The sequence below is a fragment of the Trachypithecus francoisi genome, unplaced genomic scaffold (genome assembly GCF_009764315.1).
Source record: "Trachypithecus francoisi isolate TF-2019V2 unplaced genomic scaffold, Tfra_2.0 Lachesis_group4, whole genome shotgun sequence".
NCBI classification, from domain to species: Eukaryota; Metazoa; Chordata; class Mammalia; order Primates; family Cercopithecidae; genus Trachypithecus; species Trachypithecus francoisi.
This window is the reverse complement of record NW_022681469.1, coordinates 21,336,253-21,357,144: the sequence shown is the minus strand read 5'-3', so window position 1 is coordinate 21,357,144 and position 20,892 is coordinate 21,336,253. Positions and strand designations below refer to the sequence as shown.

At 36.7% G+C, this 20,892-nt stretch overlaps 1 protein-coding gene across 2 annotated transcripts in view; it reads right to left on the bottom strand.

Annotated features, from left to right (window-relative positions):
* Positions 1-20,892, bottom strand: part of DGKI (diacylglycerol kinase iota) — a 312,556-nt gene that overhangs the window by 174,740 nt on the left and 116,924 nt on the right. For both annotated transcript variants that reach the window (XM_033193175.1, XM_033193176.1), the window contains exons 17-18: positions 17,650-17,723; positions 16,098-16,209 (exon numbers count right to left, since the gene is read on the bottom strand). In XM_033193175.1, coding sequence (XP_033049066.1) covers positions 16,098-16,209; positions 17,650-17,723 — 186 coding nt within the window. The remainder of the gene's footprint in view (positions 1-16,097; positions 16,210-17,649; positions 17,724-20,892) is intronic.

Sequence of the window (20,892 nt, the reverse complement as noted above, 5' to 3'; positions counted from 1 at the left end):
AATGGAGAGGCATGTTATATTCATGGACAGAATAATTCAATACTCCAATAATGTTAATTTTCCAAAATCAACATACCAATTCAATGTAATTCAAATTAAAATAAGAGAAATACTATTTTGAGGAATCTTGTTGTCATGTTAATTTCCTGTCAACTTTCTAAGCCACAGTAACCAGATATTTGGTCAAACACTCTAGATGCTTCTATGAAAGTATTTTTTTAATGAGATGAACACTGAACTCAGTAGACTTTGAGTAAAGCAAACATGAGTGGGCCTCATCCAATCTGCTGAAGACTCTAAAAAGAAAAAAGAAGAACCTTCCCAGAACAAGGAGGAATTTGACCATCAGCCTGCCTTTGGACTTGGGCTTCAACATCAACTGCTCCCTGGGTCTCTAGCCTGTCAGCCTACCCTGCAAATTGGTGCAAATTGGGACTTGCCAGCCTCCAATTCACAATTCACATGAGATTAAAATAAATCTCAATCTCTCTCTCTCACTCACACACACTCTTTTGTTCTGTTTCTTTGGAGAATTTTGACTAATATACTTGTAAAAATGACTCAATAATTAATTTTGAAGGATAAAGATCCACAAATAACTAAGGATAGCTGGAAAGAACAGGGGCAATGGATAGCAGACTGTCCCTGTTAGATACCAAGGTATATAACACTTAAAGATGCAGTCATTAAAATCGTGAAAGTCAGTGGAAATGAATACAGAGAACAGAACAGACTCAAAGATATGAGTACATGAACTATGGTGATGTGGCATTATAAATTATTGAAGAAATGATGGATAATTTAGCCAATGAGGCTGGGAATATTTCTCACTATACTCACTATATAGAGAAAAATAAAATCAGTATTCTACTTCACATCATACACAAAGGAACAAGAAATAAAAATACAAATATAAATATTAGTGGGCTGAAAGAGAGGAGAGAGTAAGTATTTCCTCCCATCTCTTTTTCTCAATCAGTGAGCTTCCATTTCCTACTGAGAAGGACTCTCCCCAGGCCAACCCCACCCTGTGGCTCCAGCTCAGACAGGCAGTCCTCACAGAGGCTCCAACTCTCCTGGAGCGATTCCCTTCTCCAGAGTTCTAGCTCTGCCATGTGACCCTCCCAGCATGCCCATCAACAGATCTCTCAGGTGGCCACTTCTCCCAAGTTCCACCTCTGTTTTATAGCCTGAGCTCCCTGATGCTAATAACACCATCTTCTCCCACTGCCCCTCTAGCCCTAGGGATCATTTATGGATTGTTCATTGTTAGGCAGGAATCTAGACCCAACATGGCGGCGTTACCCGGCGTAGCAGGTCCTTTGTTCGAGACTTCCCTTTCTCTTTGAACACACCCGCAGACTTGCATACGTCAGAGGTTCCGGCTGGGCAACCACACTCCCCCATGACCTGCAGCTCACCTGCATTCCACAAGTTCGTAAACAGCAGTTTCGGTTGACAGTTTCCAAAGACTCCTTCCTCATGACCCTTACTGGACTCCTGCCCTAGTAGTTTCAAGACCCCCCAGGCTCTGTTTGTACAACCAGCTTCCCTATCTCTTGGGCTATAAAAAAGCCCCTACCCTCCTCCCTCAGCGCGACTTCCTCGGCCCGCACCTTTGGACCGAGGAACCTCGCCCACGAGTCCTAATAAAGGCTATTCTCACTGCCATTTGCCTTGTGTCTTCGTTCCCGGTTCGGCTCCAGCCTCAGTTTACCTTTACACTAATCTAGGGTTGACCTCTTTTCAATTCTTCTAACATCCCATAACTAGCCTCCTGTACTAAATAGCCTCAACGGATCTATCTCCTATTGAATTTTTTCCTCTTTGATATACTCAGCTAGTCACCAAAATGAGAAATTTACTTACATAATTTGCAGTGGCACCAATATCAGCTAATTCATAGTTTTCAACACATTTTACAAGCTATTTTACTGTCAGGAACCTCTATCATTAAGATTTTTTTCATTTTATCAATAATTAAGATTTCTAGGCACTGGTGTGTTTGTTTTATTTTATTTATTAAATTATTTTTGAGATGGAGGCTCACTCTGCTGCCCAGGCTGGAGTGCAGTGGCACGATCTCGGCTGACTACAGCCTCCGTCTCCAAAGCAATTCTCCTGCCTCAGCCTCCTGAGTAGCTGGGACTACAGGTGCATACCACCATGTGCAGCTAATTTTGTTTTGTAATTTTAGTAGAGACAGGGTTTCGCCATGTTGGCCAGGCTGGTCTCAAACTCCTGACCTCAGGTGATCCACCCGCCTTGGCATCCCAAAGTGCTGGGATTATAGGCGTGAGCCACTGCACCCAGCCCACCGGTGTGTTTTAAAGTTCCATGGTAAAACATGCTGTACGGAACCTAAATGCTATTAGTAGTGGTGGTATTAATTATTGTCCACATGAATAAATATTTATAGCAAAAATAATTCCATAAATTCAGTTTCCTCATATGTAAAGTAATTACAGTATGCTGCTACAATCACTTTCAGAACTAGCATTTTATGATTCTAGGTTGTACCTACAATTCTATAATTTCATGTTCTCAAATTCCACCTCCTCCCATCTAGAGCCCTGTTTCTTTCATGACTATGTAAGTGATGTAGTATTGTCCAGCCACTCTAAAGTGCTGGAGAGTAAAAAGGAAAGCACTGCATTTGAAAAACCTCCCTTTTGCAAATTTAAAAAATAGTAGCAATTATTACATACTTACTATAAGTCAAAAATTTTTCTATGAAAAAGTCTTGTAAAAATCTCAACACTCTCATTGGGATTACTTATATACATGTGTTTTTTTTTTCATTTTTGTTTAATGAAAGTAGATTCTAGTCACTACCAAAGTGAGTTCATGAGAAGCAGGGAAAAAAGAAGCCACTTTTGTGGACCTGTCCAGTCTTACAACTGTTAGTGAGATGTAGACTCATATTCATGATGCGGTTTAGGGAAAAAATCATTTGTATGCTTTAAAGGTAGTTATATAGACAATCATTCCTCTAAAATCTGCAATATCCTGACAATATAGTGACAGAATCAACAAAATGTACTGAAGCAATGGAATAAAATAGATTTGGAGAATTCTGGAACAAAAGAAATATACCCTATCCATCTTTTAATAGTGGTCCAGTAGTGTTCGTCCCTTATATAAGACTGATTTTTTGTCTTGTGGAGCAGGAAGTGGAGAACTAAGTGGAATGTAATGCTAAGACAGTACATACTAAGTCACAACGAAACACAGTCCAGACCCACATACGATGTATCATCCACTAGGACAAGACAAGCAAAGAAGCAAGAAAACATCATCCATAATAAAGGGGAAAAAACAAAATTATTGCTGGGTAAACTTAAGAGCAAAGTGAAAGCTGCAGGAAAAAAGAGGCCAGTGAAGATAAAAATAGACGAATAGAAATTACCAGATCTGAAAAACAGAGACAGAAACGTTTTATTTTATTTCATCACCTGTGAGACAATAACAAGCAATCTAAAATACATTTAATAAAATCCCAGAAGGAGAGAAAGGGAAAATGGAGCAGAAAATACATAAATAAAAATATTCCTAGTTTGTTGGGGAAAACAAATAAACCTTTAGGTCCAAGGAGACCAGTGAACCTAAAACAGGATAAATGCAAAGAAAACCACTGTGGTGGGCAGAACAGTGCTCACCACTATAACCACCAAAAAAGATGCCCATGTTCTAACTCCCAGGAACTACACAAACCTCATGGAGCAAAAGGGCCTTTTCAGGTGTAAGTAAACTAAGGTTGTTGAGATAGGAGAATTATTCTGGATTGTCTTAGTGGACCCAACGCAGTCTCAATGGTCCTTATAAAGAAAAATTAGGGGCTAGAGAATGAAAGTCAGAGAGGACAATGCAAGAATAGAAACAGATGCTGGAGTGACACAGGACTGTAAGCCAAAGAATGTGGGCAGCCTCCAGTACCTGAAAAAGACAAGGAAACTAATTCTTCCATAGAATCTCCAGAGGGAACGCAGCCCTACAAACCCATTTTAGACTTCTGATCTCCACGAATTTAAAATAATAAATATGTGTTGTCTTAAGCCACTGTTGTAGTCATTTGTTGTCAGCAGCAATAAGAAAGTAATACAGCTACAAAGAGGTTTAAAACTAAAGATAAGCTAGTACAATCACCATGGAGAGCAATATGGAGGTTCCTCAAAAAACAACAAATAGAAGTATCATATGATCCAGCAACTGCAATACTGGGCATTTATCCAATAGAAAGGAAACCAGTATATTGAAGAGACATCTGTACCCCCATGTTTATTGCAGCACTGCTCCAATAGCCAAGATATGGAATCTGCCTAGGTGTCCAACAACAAAAAAATTTTAAAAATGTAGCATGTATACACAATGGAATATTATTCAGCCATTAAAAAGAATGAAAGCCTGTGGCAGCATGGATGAAACTGGAGAACATTATGTTAAATAATATAAGATAGGAAGAGCACGTTAACCACCACACATTCTCATTAACTTGTGGAAGCTGGAAAAAGTTGATCTCATATAAGAAAAAAGTAGAACTGAGGATACTAGAGGCTAGAAAGGGTGAAGGAAAGGGAGGGATAGGACGAAACTTGTTAAAGGACACAAAATTAAAACAAGATAGAGGAAATAAATTTTAGTGTTCTATACCACTGTAGGATGACTATAGTTGACAGTAACATCTAGTTTCAAAAAACTAGAAGGAGGATGTTAAATGTTCCCAACACAAAGAAATGACAAATGTTTGAGATGATCGATATGCTAATTATCGTGATTGGATCAGTGTGCATTATATGTATTGAAGATCATTATGTATTCCATGAATATGTACAATTATTACTTATAAATTAAAAGTTCGATTTTTAAAAAACAACAAATAGAAAGTCTCAAGAACAGGGGAAAAAAGACACACTATATACAAAGGACTAATGATACAAATGACAGCTGACTTTTCATTATAAAATATGGAGGCCAGAAGAAAACAAACAACTATTTAAAGAGCTAAAGCAAGACAGACAAAAACAAACCTGTCAGTCCAGAATTCAGAATTCTATATCTACAAAAACATAATTCAAAGAATGAGGATAAAATAAACACATTTTCAGAAAAATAAAATTTAAAAGTATTTGTTGCCAACAGAACTTCACTGTAAGAAATGTTAGAGGAAATCATTGAAATTAAAGCAAAATGATGCCCGATGGAAACTTGGATCAACATGGATCAACAGGAAGGAATGAATAACACTGGAAAGGGAAACACATGGGTAACAAAGAACTTCCTATTTGTCTTTCATCTCTCAATTTCTTTAAAATAACAATTGTTCAAAGCAAATATATTAATGTTGATTTGTGGGGCTCACATGGAATGTAAAAGATATATGGAAATAAGAGTATAAGGTAATGCTGGGCACAGTGGCTCACGCCTGTAATCCCAACACTTTGGGAGGACGAAGTGGGCAGATTACCTGAGGTCAGGAGTTCGAGACCAGCCTGGCCAACATGGTGAAACCTCATCTCTACTAAAAATACAAAAATTAGCTGGCCCTTGTGGCAGGCACGTATAATCCCAGCTATTCAGGAAGTTGAGGCAGGAGAATCACTTGAACCTAGGAGACAGAGGTTGCAGTGAGTCAAGATCATGGAACTGCACTCCAGTCTGGGCAACAAGAGCAAAACTCCATATCAAAGAATAAAAAAGAGCACAAGGTAAGAAAGAGAAAAAGGATTATGAGGAAAAGATAAGTAAATTGATATATTACTTGTATCCAGAATGGAGGCGGGATCCTACAGACATTAAAATGTTGATAGCATTGTAAACATAAACTCAACAATTTAGACAAAATAATGAACAAGTTTCATGAAATATTTAATAAAGTTGACTCAAGAAGAAATCGAAAATATGAATAATTCTATATCTCTACTTGCCTTAAAGAAATCTCAAAGCCAGAGTATATTAGGAAATTCTATGAAATATATAATGAAAAAGAAAATAGTACCAGTCTTCACAAATTCTTTCAGAAAATAGAAGAGAATGTCATTTCCTGTCTCAGATTCCAAGGCCAGTAGAACCTTTATATCAAAACCCAATCAAGATGTGCAAGAAAAGAAATTTATTTATCGCTCTCCCTCATAATCATAGTCACAAAAATGCTTAACAAAATATTAGTAAACTGTATCTAGCAATTTAACAATGATAAGCAATCAAGACTAAGAGGGGCTTATCCCAGAAATGCAAGATTAGTATAAGATTTTTAAAAATTAATGAAATTAGTGATATAAACAAAATAAAGGGGAAAATTGCATGTCAATTTCACAGATACAAAAAACCTTTGATAAAATACACCCCTCATTTGTGATCAAAAGTTCTCAGGAAAGTAGGAATTAAGTAGAAATTCCTTAATCATATAAAGGACACTAATAAAAAATACTACAATTAAGCATATTTATGAAAAATATGGAATGTTTCCCCATGTAATCAGGAAAAATACAAACATGTGCATTCTTACCATTTTTATTCAACATCTTAGTGAACATCCAAGTAAAAGAAATTTTAAAGAATTTTCTAGGGTGGCATGAAAATTTTTTAAATAAAAAATAAAAAAGGAAAGGCATGTAAGGCAACAGTAAAACTCTATTTCAAACAATATAATTGTGTATCAGAAAAACCTAAAGAATCTAGTAAAAAAAAAAAAAACCAAACTACTGGATCTAATAAGTGAATTTAGCAAAGTTATGAGACAAGGTCAATAAACAAATATGTATGTATATATAGACACACATATAGTCATTTCTATATACTAGCAATAATAATTAAATGTAAAATTTAAATTACTGTTTAAAATAGCATTAAAAAATACTTAGAAATAATTAGAAATTTAACAATAGGTGTGCAAAAAACTGAAAATTGCACCAAAGCTACAAAACATTGTTGATGGATATTAAATACCCAAATAAATGGAGAAATATACCATGTTCATGGATTGGAACATTCATATTGTTAATATTCCAATTCCTCCCAAAATTATCTAAAACTTAAATGTAATTCCATTAAAATCCTAATTTTTTGCAGATTATAACAGATTCTAAGCAAATGCCAAAAGACCTAGAATAAGGAAAGCACTGTTAGAACAACAAAGTGATTCATATTACCAGAATGAAGGGTTACCATACAGCTAATTAAGACAGTGTAGTATTGGCAATGAGGATAAACAAATCAATGGAACAGAATAGAACCTAGGCACCAAGCAAAAGCACCAAAGCAATGTTACAAAAAAGGAAAGTTGATTCAACAAATAGTGCTGGAAAAAAACTGAATAAATGCATTTTTATGAATGAGTATACATCTTACACAATACACAAAAATTAATTTGAGCTGAATCATAAACTTACATATAAAAGCCAAACTTATAAATCGTCAAGAAGAAAACATAGGCGAATGGCCTCCCAATCTTTCTGGGAGTAATCAAAGATTTCTTAGGAAGCACACAAAAAGCTCTAAAACAAATTAAGCCTTTTTCATAAAACTGGATGTTTAAAACTTATGCTCATCAAAACAAACACTAAAAACACAAAAAGGAAAAGTATAAACAAAAAGAATATATTTTTAATAAATAAATCTGTCAGAAGACTTGTATCCAGAATATATCTCTTCTATTTCAACAATAAGAGATAAACAGCCCATTAAAATATGCAAAAAAAAAAAAAAACCCACACATTTAACTTCCTTTAAAAAAAGACAAAATGGTAACAATAAAAATAAACTTATCTTTACTCTCGAATGTTGTTTGTAAGGACAAAATTGTCTGTTCCAGAATTTTATCTGCATAAAACATACATAATTCCTTGATTTCCTTCCAGGGATGGAAGTTTATTTTCGTCCCTGTTCCATCAAGTATAATATTTAAACATCATTTATGTCTCTATCCATTAACACATTTTAAACATCTGTTGGGTATTTAAATCACTTCTCTGAGCACAAGGGCCCTCCCTCGTGCCACCTGGAATGCAGCTGGTTGGCCTTCGGCGACCCCCGACGCCTTGCGGGGCTCCCACCACCCCCACCGCCACAGTCATGGCTGGCCGCAGGAACTCTGTATAGTAAATCACTTCTCATCCAGGAACTCTTTTTTTTTTTTTTTTTTGAGACGGAGTCTCGCTCTGTCGCCTGGGCTGGAGTGCAGTGGCCGGATCTCAGCTCACTGCAAGCTCTGCCTCCCGGGTTTACGCCATTCTCCTGCCTCAGCCTCCCGAGTAGCTGGGACTACAGGCGCCCGCCACCTCGCCCGGCTAGTTTTTTTGGTATTTATTTTTTTAGTAGAGACGGGGTTTCACTGTGTTAGCCAGGATGGTCTCGATCTCCTGACCTCGTGATCTGCCCCTCTCGGCCTCCCAAAGTGCTGGGATTACAGGCTTGAGCCACCGCGCCCGGCCCTCATCCAGGAACTCTATATGACTCTCTTGGGCAAGTAAACAGTATGAAATTTCTAAAAAATAATTCTATAATTTTTATTAAGAGGCTTCAAAATGCTTATGTCATTGTAATTTCTTTAGGATTTGGCGTAAGAAAATAATGTGAAATGTGAAGAGAGGTTTGCAAACAATTATGTTAATTACAGAATTATCTGTAATATAAAACATCAGAAACCTAAAAGCTTCATAAAGGAAACTTTGCATAAAATAATTATTACATAAATTACGATATATTTATACAATAAAAGGTAGCCATTTTTAGTATGGGTTTTCCTTATAATATGGTTTCATGTATTTTTAAAAATGTGAAAATAAAGCAATTAGAAACATCAAATATAAATAGTTATTTATGAGTCATAAAATTGTAACTGATATTTTACTTTAGTTCTTATGTATATTATCGAAATAAGCAAACATTTAATATTACCTTTTTTCTTAAAACAAAGATATACAGTAAGTGTAAAACTTCAACTCTGAAAATTTCTCCACGTACTTTTTGCTCACTGAATAACCTCTTGCTTTCCTAATTCATAACTATAAAGAAACTTACACAGTTTAATTTCAATTAACAAAAAGAAAGCTGGACATGCCTTCTTTAAAGTTTACGAGACTGAAATCTTTGGATTTCATGCTGAATGGCAAATTAGGTTCCCAATTCCTCTAACTGAATAATGCTTTGAACTGTCTTGAGAAGTTTAAATTACTTAGAAGCAAACTCAACATGAAAGGACCTTAGAAACAATAATGGCAGAAAATTGTGGCAGAAATAAATACAAATTACAATGTCTGATTATGGTTTGTGTAAAATCCAAAAAGGTAATCAGGTTACCCAGCATCCAAAGAAGAATCATCTTAATTAGTAGGAATGTATTTCAACCAGTAAAATGAATTGAAGACTTCTACTTTGAAATTTGCAATTACAAGATAAAGAGTCTAAAAGAAACAGCCTTTTTTCCCATTCCAGTAATTCTATTTCAAAGCTCTCTTATTAAAGTGCCACTCTGAATTTTCAATTTTTTTGGATTTTACTTAAATCATAAGCAATATACAAATATATTTATTAGTGTATTCCATGATTTTTAAAGTTTATAGCCTTTAATTACTACACACATCAATTTCTAATAAAAATAGTTTGTTTCTAAAAAGCTTGACCTACTGGTTATGTTTTTAGTTACATAGCAGCTATATTAAATATGCAAAAATATATACACATATACCCAAATAACTACATTTGTCTGTTCACATAATCATCTTAAACAAATGTTTGAGTTTTCAAATAAATTACCTTCTTAGAAATACAATCAATACACTAGTTCAAGAAATGTGAAATTGAAGACTGCAAATGAGATCACTTCATCCTGAATGAAAAAAATTACAATGCTGTACTGCTATATGAGTAGCAAGTAGTAAGATAAAATGTGTCTGAAAATAGAGAAATATATGCCAGTATACATTTAGAAGGCATAGAATGTTCAAAACCATACGGTTTAAACTCCATTTAATTCTGCTTTTCTTAGATAGGATTCTCTTTCTTGGAAGCAATTAGAGTCACTGGAATGTGAGATTCAATCATGCATTTGATGCTAGTTGATGATGTATATGGATTACCTTATTCACATGATGTAAAGAGAAAAAAATAATTGACCTAATTTTAGTATTCCATTTCCTTTTTTGCCAACTCCCATCTGCGATTATTTCTCTTTTTCCTACAAATGACAGAAGAATAATAAAAAGGATCTGGCAGAACCCCTCCCTCTCCAAAACAATCTCTCCAACCTGAAAAGATCTTCTAAACTCTAGACATTTATTCCAAATTGCCCATTTCTATATTTCCTTAAATGTCTTATAGAGATTTTGAATTTAAAATAGGTAAAACACAGTGTATTTCTTTTGAGATATTCTCTCTTTTATGTTTTCTATCTCATTTAAAGCATTTATCCTTTACCTAGCTATCTAAGATAGCCTCCTGGAATTTGGGTATACTCTTCCCTTTGTACCCTTCACAATACATCACTAGGTCCAAACAACTCTCTTGAACTCACCACCCTCCCTGTCTTCACTGCCACTTTCTTACTTCAGGCTTGCAGGCCTTCTCTCTCTCTCTCTCTCTTTTTTTTTTTTTTTTTTGAGAAGGAGTTCGCTCTTGTTGCCCAGACTAGGGTTCAATGGCATGATCTTGGCTCACTGCAACCTCCGCATCCTGGGTTCAAGTGATTCTCCTGCCTCAGCCTCCCAAATATCTGGGATTATAAGTGACCACCACCATGCCTGGCTCATTTTTTGTATTTTTAGTAGAGATGGGGTTTCACCATGTTGGCCAGGCTGGTCTCAAACTCCTGACCTCAGGTGATCTGCCCACCTCAGCCTCCCAAAGTGCTGGGATTACAGGCAGGAGCCACCATACCTGGCCAGGCCTTCTCATTTTTGTACCTGGACTCCCATGACAGCATTCTGACTTGTCTACCTGCCTCCAGTTGTAAATTCTGGTTGTCTTCTACAATGTCATCCACATAATCTTTTTTTTTTTTTTTGAGACAGAGTCTCACTCTGTCACCTAGACTAGAGTGCAGTGGCACGATCTCGGCTCACTGCAAGCTCCACTTGGCGGGTTCATGCCATTCTCCTGCCTCAGCCTCCTGAGTAGCTGGGACTACAGGTGCCTGCCACCACGCCCAGCTAATTTTTTGTATTTTTTAGTAGAGATGGGGTTTCACCATGTTAGCCAGGATGGTCTCGATCTCCTGACCTCGTGATCCGCCCACCTCGGCCTCCCAAAGTGCTGGGATTACAGGTGTGAGCCACCGCGCTTGACCCACATAATCTTTCTAAAGCACAAGTCTGACCTTGTTTTACTCCATCTCTTTTAGCCTCCCCACTGACAGTTTAAAGAACTCTATCTCTGCCCTTTCTCCACATCCACGAGTAATGACTCTGTGTCATTACTCGGAGCCTCCACTGGAACCCTCTCCTAGGATACGGTGGTCTCTTAGGCTAATTCCCTGATGGTCATGTTCACTTGGCAATTCCACTCCCAGGGACTCCTTCCTACTCTAAGAAACTATTGCTGACATCCCCATTTTACAAACACTGTTCTGATTTCAATTCTTTCCACTCTCACCCCAGTCTTTCTCCTAGAATTTACTGCCTCAGATTATGATGGCTTGTTTACTCCTTTGTCCCCCTGATAACACCAAGCTATGAACACCCTGAGGACAGGGCTTTTCTTTTGGTTCACTTCTTAACAGTTTTACCTAGCAGCATCCCACTTAGGGATGCAGAATTTGTAGATTCAGTGAGTATTCAATAAATGAGTATGATTGATACTAAAGGAATGAAAGCAGAGAGACAGCTGAACTAAGTATTACCTTGAATTTTTTAAAAATCCTATTAATTAGACATCATCACTAGCACTCAAACTTTCCATATACTGAGAGGACCTTTTATGACCCAGACTAGGAAGGTACACAGTGTTACTTCACTGTATTCAACTCATCCAAGTAGTCACAAGCCCAACCAAATACTAGGGGAAGCTAAATCCCAGTCTTTGATGGGATTATTGTTCAAAAACTGAAGGCCACTGAAAACCAGAGTCACCATTAGAGGATGCTAGTGAACTAACTCATTATTTTGAAAATGTATAAGGAAAGAAAAAGAATCACTTATTGAGCCTTTCCTATACAAACTGTATGACTAAGTAATCAAATAGTAAGTGAAGTGAAATTTCTCTTCATAGAAATATTTCAAGTAGTAAATGAAGAAGGATAGAATTAGAATATCAGGCTGGGCATGGTGGCTCATGCCTGTAATCCAAGCATTTAGGGAGGCCGAGGCAGGTGGATTACTTGATGTCGGGAGTTTGAGACCAGTCTGACCAATATGGTGAAACCCCATCTCTAACAAAAATACAAAATTAGCCGGATGTGGTGGTGGCGGGTGCCTGTAATCCCAGCTACTTCGGAGGCTGAGGCAGGAGAATCGCTTGAACCTAGAAGGCAGAGGTTACAGTGAGCCAAGTTTGCACCATTGCACTCCAGCCTGGGCAACAAGAGCAAAACTCCATCTCAATAAATAAAGAAAGAATTAGAATATCACTATTTTGCAACCCTTAATGATTGCTAGATCCAGACATTGACCATCAATATCAGTCAACATTAAAAAAGGAGAAAGAAAGCCAAACATTACATATTCTTTTTAGAAAAAGAAAACACTGCTTACAAAGTAGATTTGGGGGAAAATATATGTAGTGTATGCAGATCCAACTATTAAGTAGAGAAAAAAAGAAAGAAGCACATTTTAATAAATGCCTCAGGGATCCTATAAGCAAAATTCAGACTCAGAAACTTGACAGGACAAATGACCAGTTTCTTCCATAAATAAATGGGGAAGAGTTGGAGGGGAAACTACGGAGAGTTTAAAGTCATATCAACCAACCACAATGTGTAAATTTTATTTGGATTCTGACTCAAAGAAACTGCATAAGAAAATAAGTGGCATTTGTGAGACAACTGAAAATTCAAGCTCTGAGTAAATATTTACTGATATTCAGGCAGCATTCGTTTCATTTTTTAAAATAATATAATGTCATTGTGCTTGTGTTTATAAAAGAAAGTATCTTTTAAAAGACCATTTTGAATTATTGATGGATAAAATGATGTATATGCTATGCATAAGATGTATATATGACATATATTATATACACGTAATGTCTAGGATTTGCTCCAGAATAATATAACGGAAGAAGTTTTAGGTGGGACAAATACAAGATTGTCCATGAATTGAAAATTATAAAAGCTGAGTAATGACACTTGGGAGTATGTTGTATTATTTTGTCTATTTTCACTCTGAAACCTTCCCATATGAATTTTTTTTTTTTAAATGTTGCTAACTCCTCAAGAATGCTGAATGAAGTAGATGCTCCTAGATCAGTGCTGTGATGCACTCTATGATCTGGCCCTTACCCATGTCTTTAGGAACACCTGCGATCACTCTCTCTTTTCACCTACATTTAAACCACATGAAACTACTTATAGTTGTCACAAAGCACTAAAATTCCTCCTGCTTTTGTAAATGTTCCTTTTTCCAGAATGTCAAGTTCCATTCTTCTTCTCCTGGTAAAATTCAGTCACATCACGCATTGCCAACTGCATGCCGCAGGCTACCTGTTGTGGACTGGCCACCCACAACGAAGTGATGGATATCCACCATTTGCTGCCCCGGCTGCCTCTCCAGCCTTTCCTGCCCTCTTTTCTGCTCTGTGAGGCTGACCTATTTGGACTGCATCAGTGGCTCCCATGTCTTCTGGTTTCCGATTCGACTTCTCCATAAAGACCCACCAGCAGAAGATCTAGAGGTCAAGGTGCAGAGGGAAGTCGCTGTACTTATGTCCCCAGCTTGCTCCCTGCCAGGTAAGCACAGGTTGGTTGCTTCCTCTTTGCAAATATCACTCCTATCAGGTAACCCTTTCCAAGTAGTTCTCTTTCTGGTACTGGTGATTGTTTCTTTTCCTTTTCATCTTCAGCTCAAGAATTGGTTTCTTATAAACCTAGTGCACTATTTGTGAAAGAGCCCTCCATTTAACTCTCCACTAATTACCCAGTTTTGGTATTGCTCCTGTATAATTAGTGTAATATTCTAATTATTATACTAAATATATGAATTAGTATAATAAAAATTATACTAATTATATAATTGTTAGGGAAAAAAAAAACACCCAAACCAGAAAAGACTACAAAAAGAGCAAGACACAGATATAGTCTGAGAAAACACAGAAGAAACAGTTGAAGTAGATTTCAGAGAGAGTGCACATGCGCAATGGCTTGGTGGTACAAAAGAAACAAGGGAGGGTTGATGCTGTGCTTCACTTGTCAGCTGCTTGAGCTAGACAGCAAAGACGAGGGCAGGGAAGGCTAAAGAACCAGACAGAACCTCAACTTTACAGGTCAAGTAAGGACAGAGATTTTGATCCTAAGGTCAATTGGAAAATACTGAACTTTCCCCTTGGCCTTCCAGGCCTAGGTAAGGGATCGTCACCTCACAGACAATCCCTGAGAACCTTCTACCACACAGTCAGAACTAGGTGGCTCTAGCATATGATAACCACTCAATAAATGTTCACTGGATCAGTGAAAAAAGAACAAGTAAACCACGAATGGACAGCTTAGAGAGTTTTTTCCATCATATATGGGCATGATTTTGTCATCTCCAAGAATTCTTTCCTGCATATATCCTTCCTGAACTTAGTCCTATTTGCTCTCGGCTTGTATCTTCACTTGCAATAAACATAAAAAGCCCTGGAGAAAAGGAGCTATACGTGTGTTACAACATTGGAAAGTAAGTCAACCCCAGTCCAATCTTTTCTACCATGACAACTATTTTATTCTAGAAATGAGTTAACAAGGGCCATCACAAAATCAGGTGATGAAAATTCTTGCCATAAGCACAATAGATTTTTCTGTTAAACTTCACTAATTCAAGGTGGTTAAGGCAGAGTATTTGGAATTCATAGGATGAGTAAAAAAGATGACTGCTTTGATTTGCTTAGAATAAGAAATGCAACCTTCTTTCTTTCATGCATAAGATACAGCACAAATTATGTGCCAACCAAAGGTGACAAGCAGAAGTTTTGTTTTCATTTGCATTACCAACTCAGTATGGCCCGATTTACACAAGAAGAAATGATAAGCATAATTTTAACTGGTCCCCACATCATTTAATAATAAGCAGGAATGCATGACTAAAACCTGCTTGAAAATATACTTACACTATAAATTTCCTTCCTTAATGCAAGCAAACAAAATTAAAATACAAGGTGATCTCAATATTGTGGCAACTGGGTATTCACTAGTATCACAATAATGATGTCTTTGTATATTCAGATATTTTGTGATAATGGAGATGCTCATTTCATTCATAAGTAAGATGGATAGCCACAAGTTGCTACCGTTTCTTTTTTACCTAAACACAAAAGTCCTCAGTTAATCAAAAAAGTATAAAATGCTATGGCTTCTGTGCCAATGCTGGGATGTTTCTACGATGTAATTTTCTTTTTTCTTTTTTTTTTTCTTTTTCAGATGGAGTCTCACTCGCCACCCAGGCTGGAGTGCAATGGCACAATTTCAGCTCACTGCAACCTTTGCCTCCTGGGTTCAAGCAATTCTCCTGCATCAGCCTCCCAAGTAGCTGGAATTGCAGGCAGCACATCACACTCAGCTAATTTTTGTTTTTTAGTAGAGGCAGGTTTCACCATGTTGCTCAGGCTTGTCTGGAATTCTTGACCTCAGTTGATCCACCCACCTTGGCCTCCCTAAGTGCTGGGATTACAGGCGTGAGCCACCACACCCAGCCTGGTGTAATGTTTTTAATTAGCATAAGAAGTTTTCATTCTGGTAGAAAATTATTCAGGAAAAATAAGAAGTGATACTCATTTATTCTTGAGGTTCAAACAAATATGCATCAGTTTCCTTAGTGACAGAAATGATGATGTTTTTCTTGTTTTTCCTAAGCAACTCTATAATTCATAAAATTTGTAACTTGATAAAGCAGGAGAAAAAGTTAACTAAAGTCCTGTGAATTGAATAAACTCTGAGACTAAAATACATCTCATTTTAATAAAATAGTTGTTTTGCTCACCAAAGAGGCCATGGTAAATCCAATGACTTCAATATAACCATCATCATGACGTTGAGGTTCGAAATCGTGGTGATCTCCTGGGTTTCCCCAGGGCATTGTGCCAGCACAATATCTGCAAGAGAAGATGAAAGACAGAAGTAAATACGTCCCATCCTTCTCATGACTATCATGAGGTGGTAGTTTGTAGTTACACCCAATGTTTATTAAACATAAAAACAGTTTTCCATTCTTGGTACACACCTTCCAATAGAAAAGAAAATGCACTTCTTATCATCTACAAAATACCAAGCTGTGAAAATGGGCCATAATTTTGCAACAAAAGTATCCTGGTATCCAACTTTCTCTTCATTCATTATTTATATTTCTCACTATGATTCTTATATGTCTGTTTTCTATGATATATCATGAATTGTCTATAGGTGGTTTCAGAATTTGGTCTTAAAGATGCCAGTAGAAAAGAGACGGGAAATGAAGTGGGGAGCATTTGCCATTAATATATAAGCAAAATAAGAGGTACTCACAGGAGAAGGGAAAGGTAACTATGGAAGACAGAGTGAAGAAGAGATGAAATACAGATAAGAGATTAGAAAGAGAAGGGGAAACAAAAGAAATTGAAGAAATAGAGGAAGGAGAATACAGATGGGAAAGAGGGAGAAGCAAGAAAAGAGAGAAAAGAGGAAGGACAAGGGAAAGAATAATAAAGCAAAGTAATAAATAATGCTTTCTGAGAATCAAGGCCTTCCACTTCAATTAAGCTGCAAATATTTCTGGAATAAAATTGTAACTGACTATATTGAGCACTGCCAAGAATAATCAGGAGACTATGATGTCTTTTCCTAGCCACAGATTTACATACAACTCTCATTTCAATTAAATTCAGTCTAAATACAACGTATTTGCAGATTTTGTGTCTGAGTTGTTTGGCAGGCAAATAAATGGTTACAGATCCATCCCTTCCAAAATCTTGGCTTCAGGGCCTAGAACACAATTTATGCCACTGAGATAATATGTTTATTTTGAGTCTAGTTATCTTAAATATCCCTTCTCCTGAGGTGCATTAATAGCACCAAGGAGAGTTGACATCCTGGCTAGAAAAAAATATTCTAACTGATCCTATTTTTCAAAGCAATCATCTGGCAACAATTTTGAATGAATTCCACACTCGAATCAGACTGGATGGTTTAACAGTTTTTAGGAAAGTGAGAACAAAAAATAAAAAAGTATTTCAATTCTCTCATTCTTAGAGGGGGAGAGGAGGGGAAGAACAGTAATTTAGAAATACATTAAGATGTTCCAGTCAAGAGGGGTGCCTGGGTTTCTTAAAGATGGGTAAGTACAGACAATGCATGCCACATGATGCACAAAACCACCAACCACAAAGAACACTGAATAAACCAAATCAGAGAATGAATTATCAGACCTAGAAATGTTTAATTATCCATTTAGATAACTGATCTTCATTGTTTACATCTGAAACTTTTCTGTTATGAAAACAGATAACCTCAAGTCAGAGTTCATGTCAAACCAAGGAAACAATACAAACAGAGCTTACCTGGGTATATTTAAAAATACTATACACTGGAACTTCAGTTCCTGAATCTTTGGGGTGAGATCTGTTCCATCACACTGAAACAATCAAAACAGAAAAGGGGTTTTGAAGTAGTCACAAGTCTAAAAAATTATCAGAGATAACTAGTTTGACAATAGAACACACCATGGTCTCTTTCTCCTTGCCCTATCTCTGCTTAAGTGAATGCCGGTCACAATGATTAAAAATATATTCTGGATGTAGCTTTACTGGACCAGGGTACAGAGCTTGGTTTTCTTTGCACTTAAGGTAAGAACAAAACCTCCATTTGATTAAAATGATTTTTTCTCTGGTCTCACAATCAAAGGAAATACTATCATTCCTATCAATGGATGATTATTAGTTATCTAGACTGATGGTGTCAATATTAAAAGATTTATGAATATGTAAAAGAATGAAAAGAAAAAAGCCTCAAGTTAAAGCAGTAGTGTTCATCACCATCATTATCTGATTCAAACAAGTCATAAATATAACGATTTATTTTCTCTGTTTTTGGAGACAATTTTTGTTTTGAAAATGTCAAATATTTTGAAGACTTTTTAAAAAATCTATGTACCGCAAACTTTTGAAAAGGTATCTATTATACACTAGTATGATCTTCATTCGTGGTTTGTTCTTACAAATGTAATCTTGTACAGACTTGCCTAGGCTGAAGGGCAATGGTGCAATCTTGGCTCACTGCAACCTCCGCCTCCCAGGTTCAAGCAACTCTCCTGCCTCAGCCTCCCGAGTAGCTGGAATTACAGGTGCCCACCACCACGCCCGGCTAATTTTTTGTATTTTTTAGAAGAGACAGGGTTTCACTGTGTTAGCCAGGCTGGTCTCAAACTCCTGACCTCAGGTGATCCGCCCACCTTGGCCTCCCAAAGTGCTGGGATTACAGGCGTGAGCCACCGTGCCTGGCCATTCAGACTTTAGACTTCTAAGATTCACTGTTTTCCTGGAGTTTAGACCTGGGAATCAAGAGTCTCAGCCCAGCTTGGCCTCAATGACCCTCGAACATGGCTTCCATGATCAGCTGGTGCTTTACCCTTTGATAAATCTAGGGAAAGTCTTTCCTGTTCCTTTCTCATTTCCCACTGGTGACAAAGGTCAAAAGAGAATAACTCTAGTCATGACTATCGACTTTCCGATGTCAAAGGTGTAAAGCCTGCTCTCATATTTGCTTTGGTCATACTCTTATCACAGAATTTCCCCATTACCTTCTCATTTGGAGAGAGGAGCAAAGCATCCCCTAGCTCCCTGCAAATTTTGAAAGAGTTCTTTAGGATCAGCTTCAATCTAAGTATAATGATTTTGCTAGCGGTCAAGTTGTCTCCAGCACCTGCGTTTTTTTTCCCAGTTGATCTCAATACAGCCTAATTTTCATGAGTATTCTCAAAGAACTGTTTCCAAGAAATCTTAGAATTTTAAATAAACAAACTATTTTCAAACATAACTTAGTAATCAAATTCTAGACATTAAAGGTGTTTTTCTAGTACTCTACTAAGCAAACATCTTCCAACTTACTTAAGAACTTGAAATGAGTTTATAAATGACTATGCCAATGAATAAAAAAGTAGACACTGTAAATGTCAAAGTTGCATGTTGTAAGCAACTAAAACTTAAAACCTAGGATGTGATACATTAATAGTGTACAAAGCATTATGGTTGCATTGCAGAAAGATTATAATAAATACTATTGTGTTTAGAACAGAATTCATTTTTTAACTTTCTACTTTTTCCTTCTGGGAAACATGTTAGTGATTCTGGGAACTCATCAAATCATATGAAAATATCTGCTTTACACCATATACTGCTTTACAGAGAGTGTATATATATATATATATATATATATATATATGTATTATTGCAATAAACTGTACTATTCCTTTAGAATAGCATTTTTCAACTTTTTCCCAATTTCAAATACATACAAAGGGACACATTTGCATGCAAAATATGTTCCTTTGTACAAGCTCATATATTGATAACAAGAAGAAAATATGGAAAATGGAATAAATAATGCTATATGTAGGTTTTTACTGTCGTTTTGTGTTTTCTCAGTCCAGTATTCACATACATATGTTGTATCTCTATGAGACATTATTAGCTATTGCATTAGAAACACTGACTTCACCTTCACAAAGAAAAGATAGTCTGTTGTTGGGTAGACATCTAATCACTCTTGCTAACCTTCCATCTTTTTCATCTCACACTCAAGAAAACATAGAATGATGTCATTGTGAAGTACCCTTGTATCCCTCTATGTCACAGCACAATGGTCAAAAACCATTGCTTCAAAGACACGTCTTTTTACACCTATTTGACAGATGAAGAAAGCAGACTCCTCTGAAAATCATTAAATGATTTCCCCAAAGTCATATACCTCGCAAAGGTAGACCTAGCTAAATCCCAAATGTTCACACCTAGTTATAACGCTATTTTTCCTCCTGATAAGGGAAGATATAATTGATATAAACATTCCACCTTTAACATTACATGTATAGGCTGATTTCACATCTTTCCTAGTTATTTGCTGCCATTTTGGCCTCTCTGCAAGCATCTTTAGACTCTACTATAAAGTCACCCATGCATGAGACATGTGTCATCAAGGGGACTGAGATGTGAGAGAGAAAACCCTCTAGCAGTTAGGAAGTGTACAGAGTTTGATATCAATACGGTGACTTGTACAGTACACTGCCATTCCATATGGCCACCGCCCAGCAATCACTGGGTCTGCTGGCAGGTATTGTGGATGTGCCTGTAAATGTAAAACACACTGGAGAGGGCAGTAAAGTTTAATTTTGGCTAGGCTGCAGGCAGCTGAAGAAACAGTTTAATACAAGGTGGCTGCTACTTAAATTTAATAGCCACGATTTTATCAAAATAATAATCCTCATAGTTCAATGGGCCATATTTCAGTCTCAAGAGTCTCCACTACCAAAAGATGCTTGCTTTTTACTTTTATCATATGAGAACTGAAACATCTGAAAGGGATATCAAGGGTTGTTAATAGCAGCGGTAAAGGCCTTTGTCTCTTGTTACAACTAGTTTAAGAGATTCATGTCTTATACATGCTTTACTGGTGATTACACATTTTAATTTTTATATTTTCATGATCCTTATATTTCTTCATAGTCTCATTAGTTTAAGATGATATATTTTTCTCTGTTTCCATGTATATATTTTGTTCTGTTCTCTCTTGTCAAAATTATTCTTTTTTTT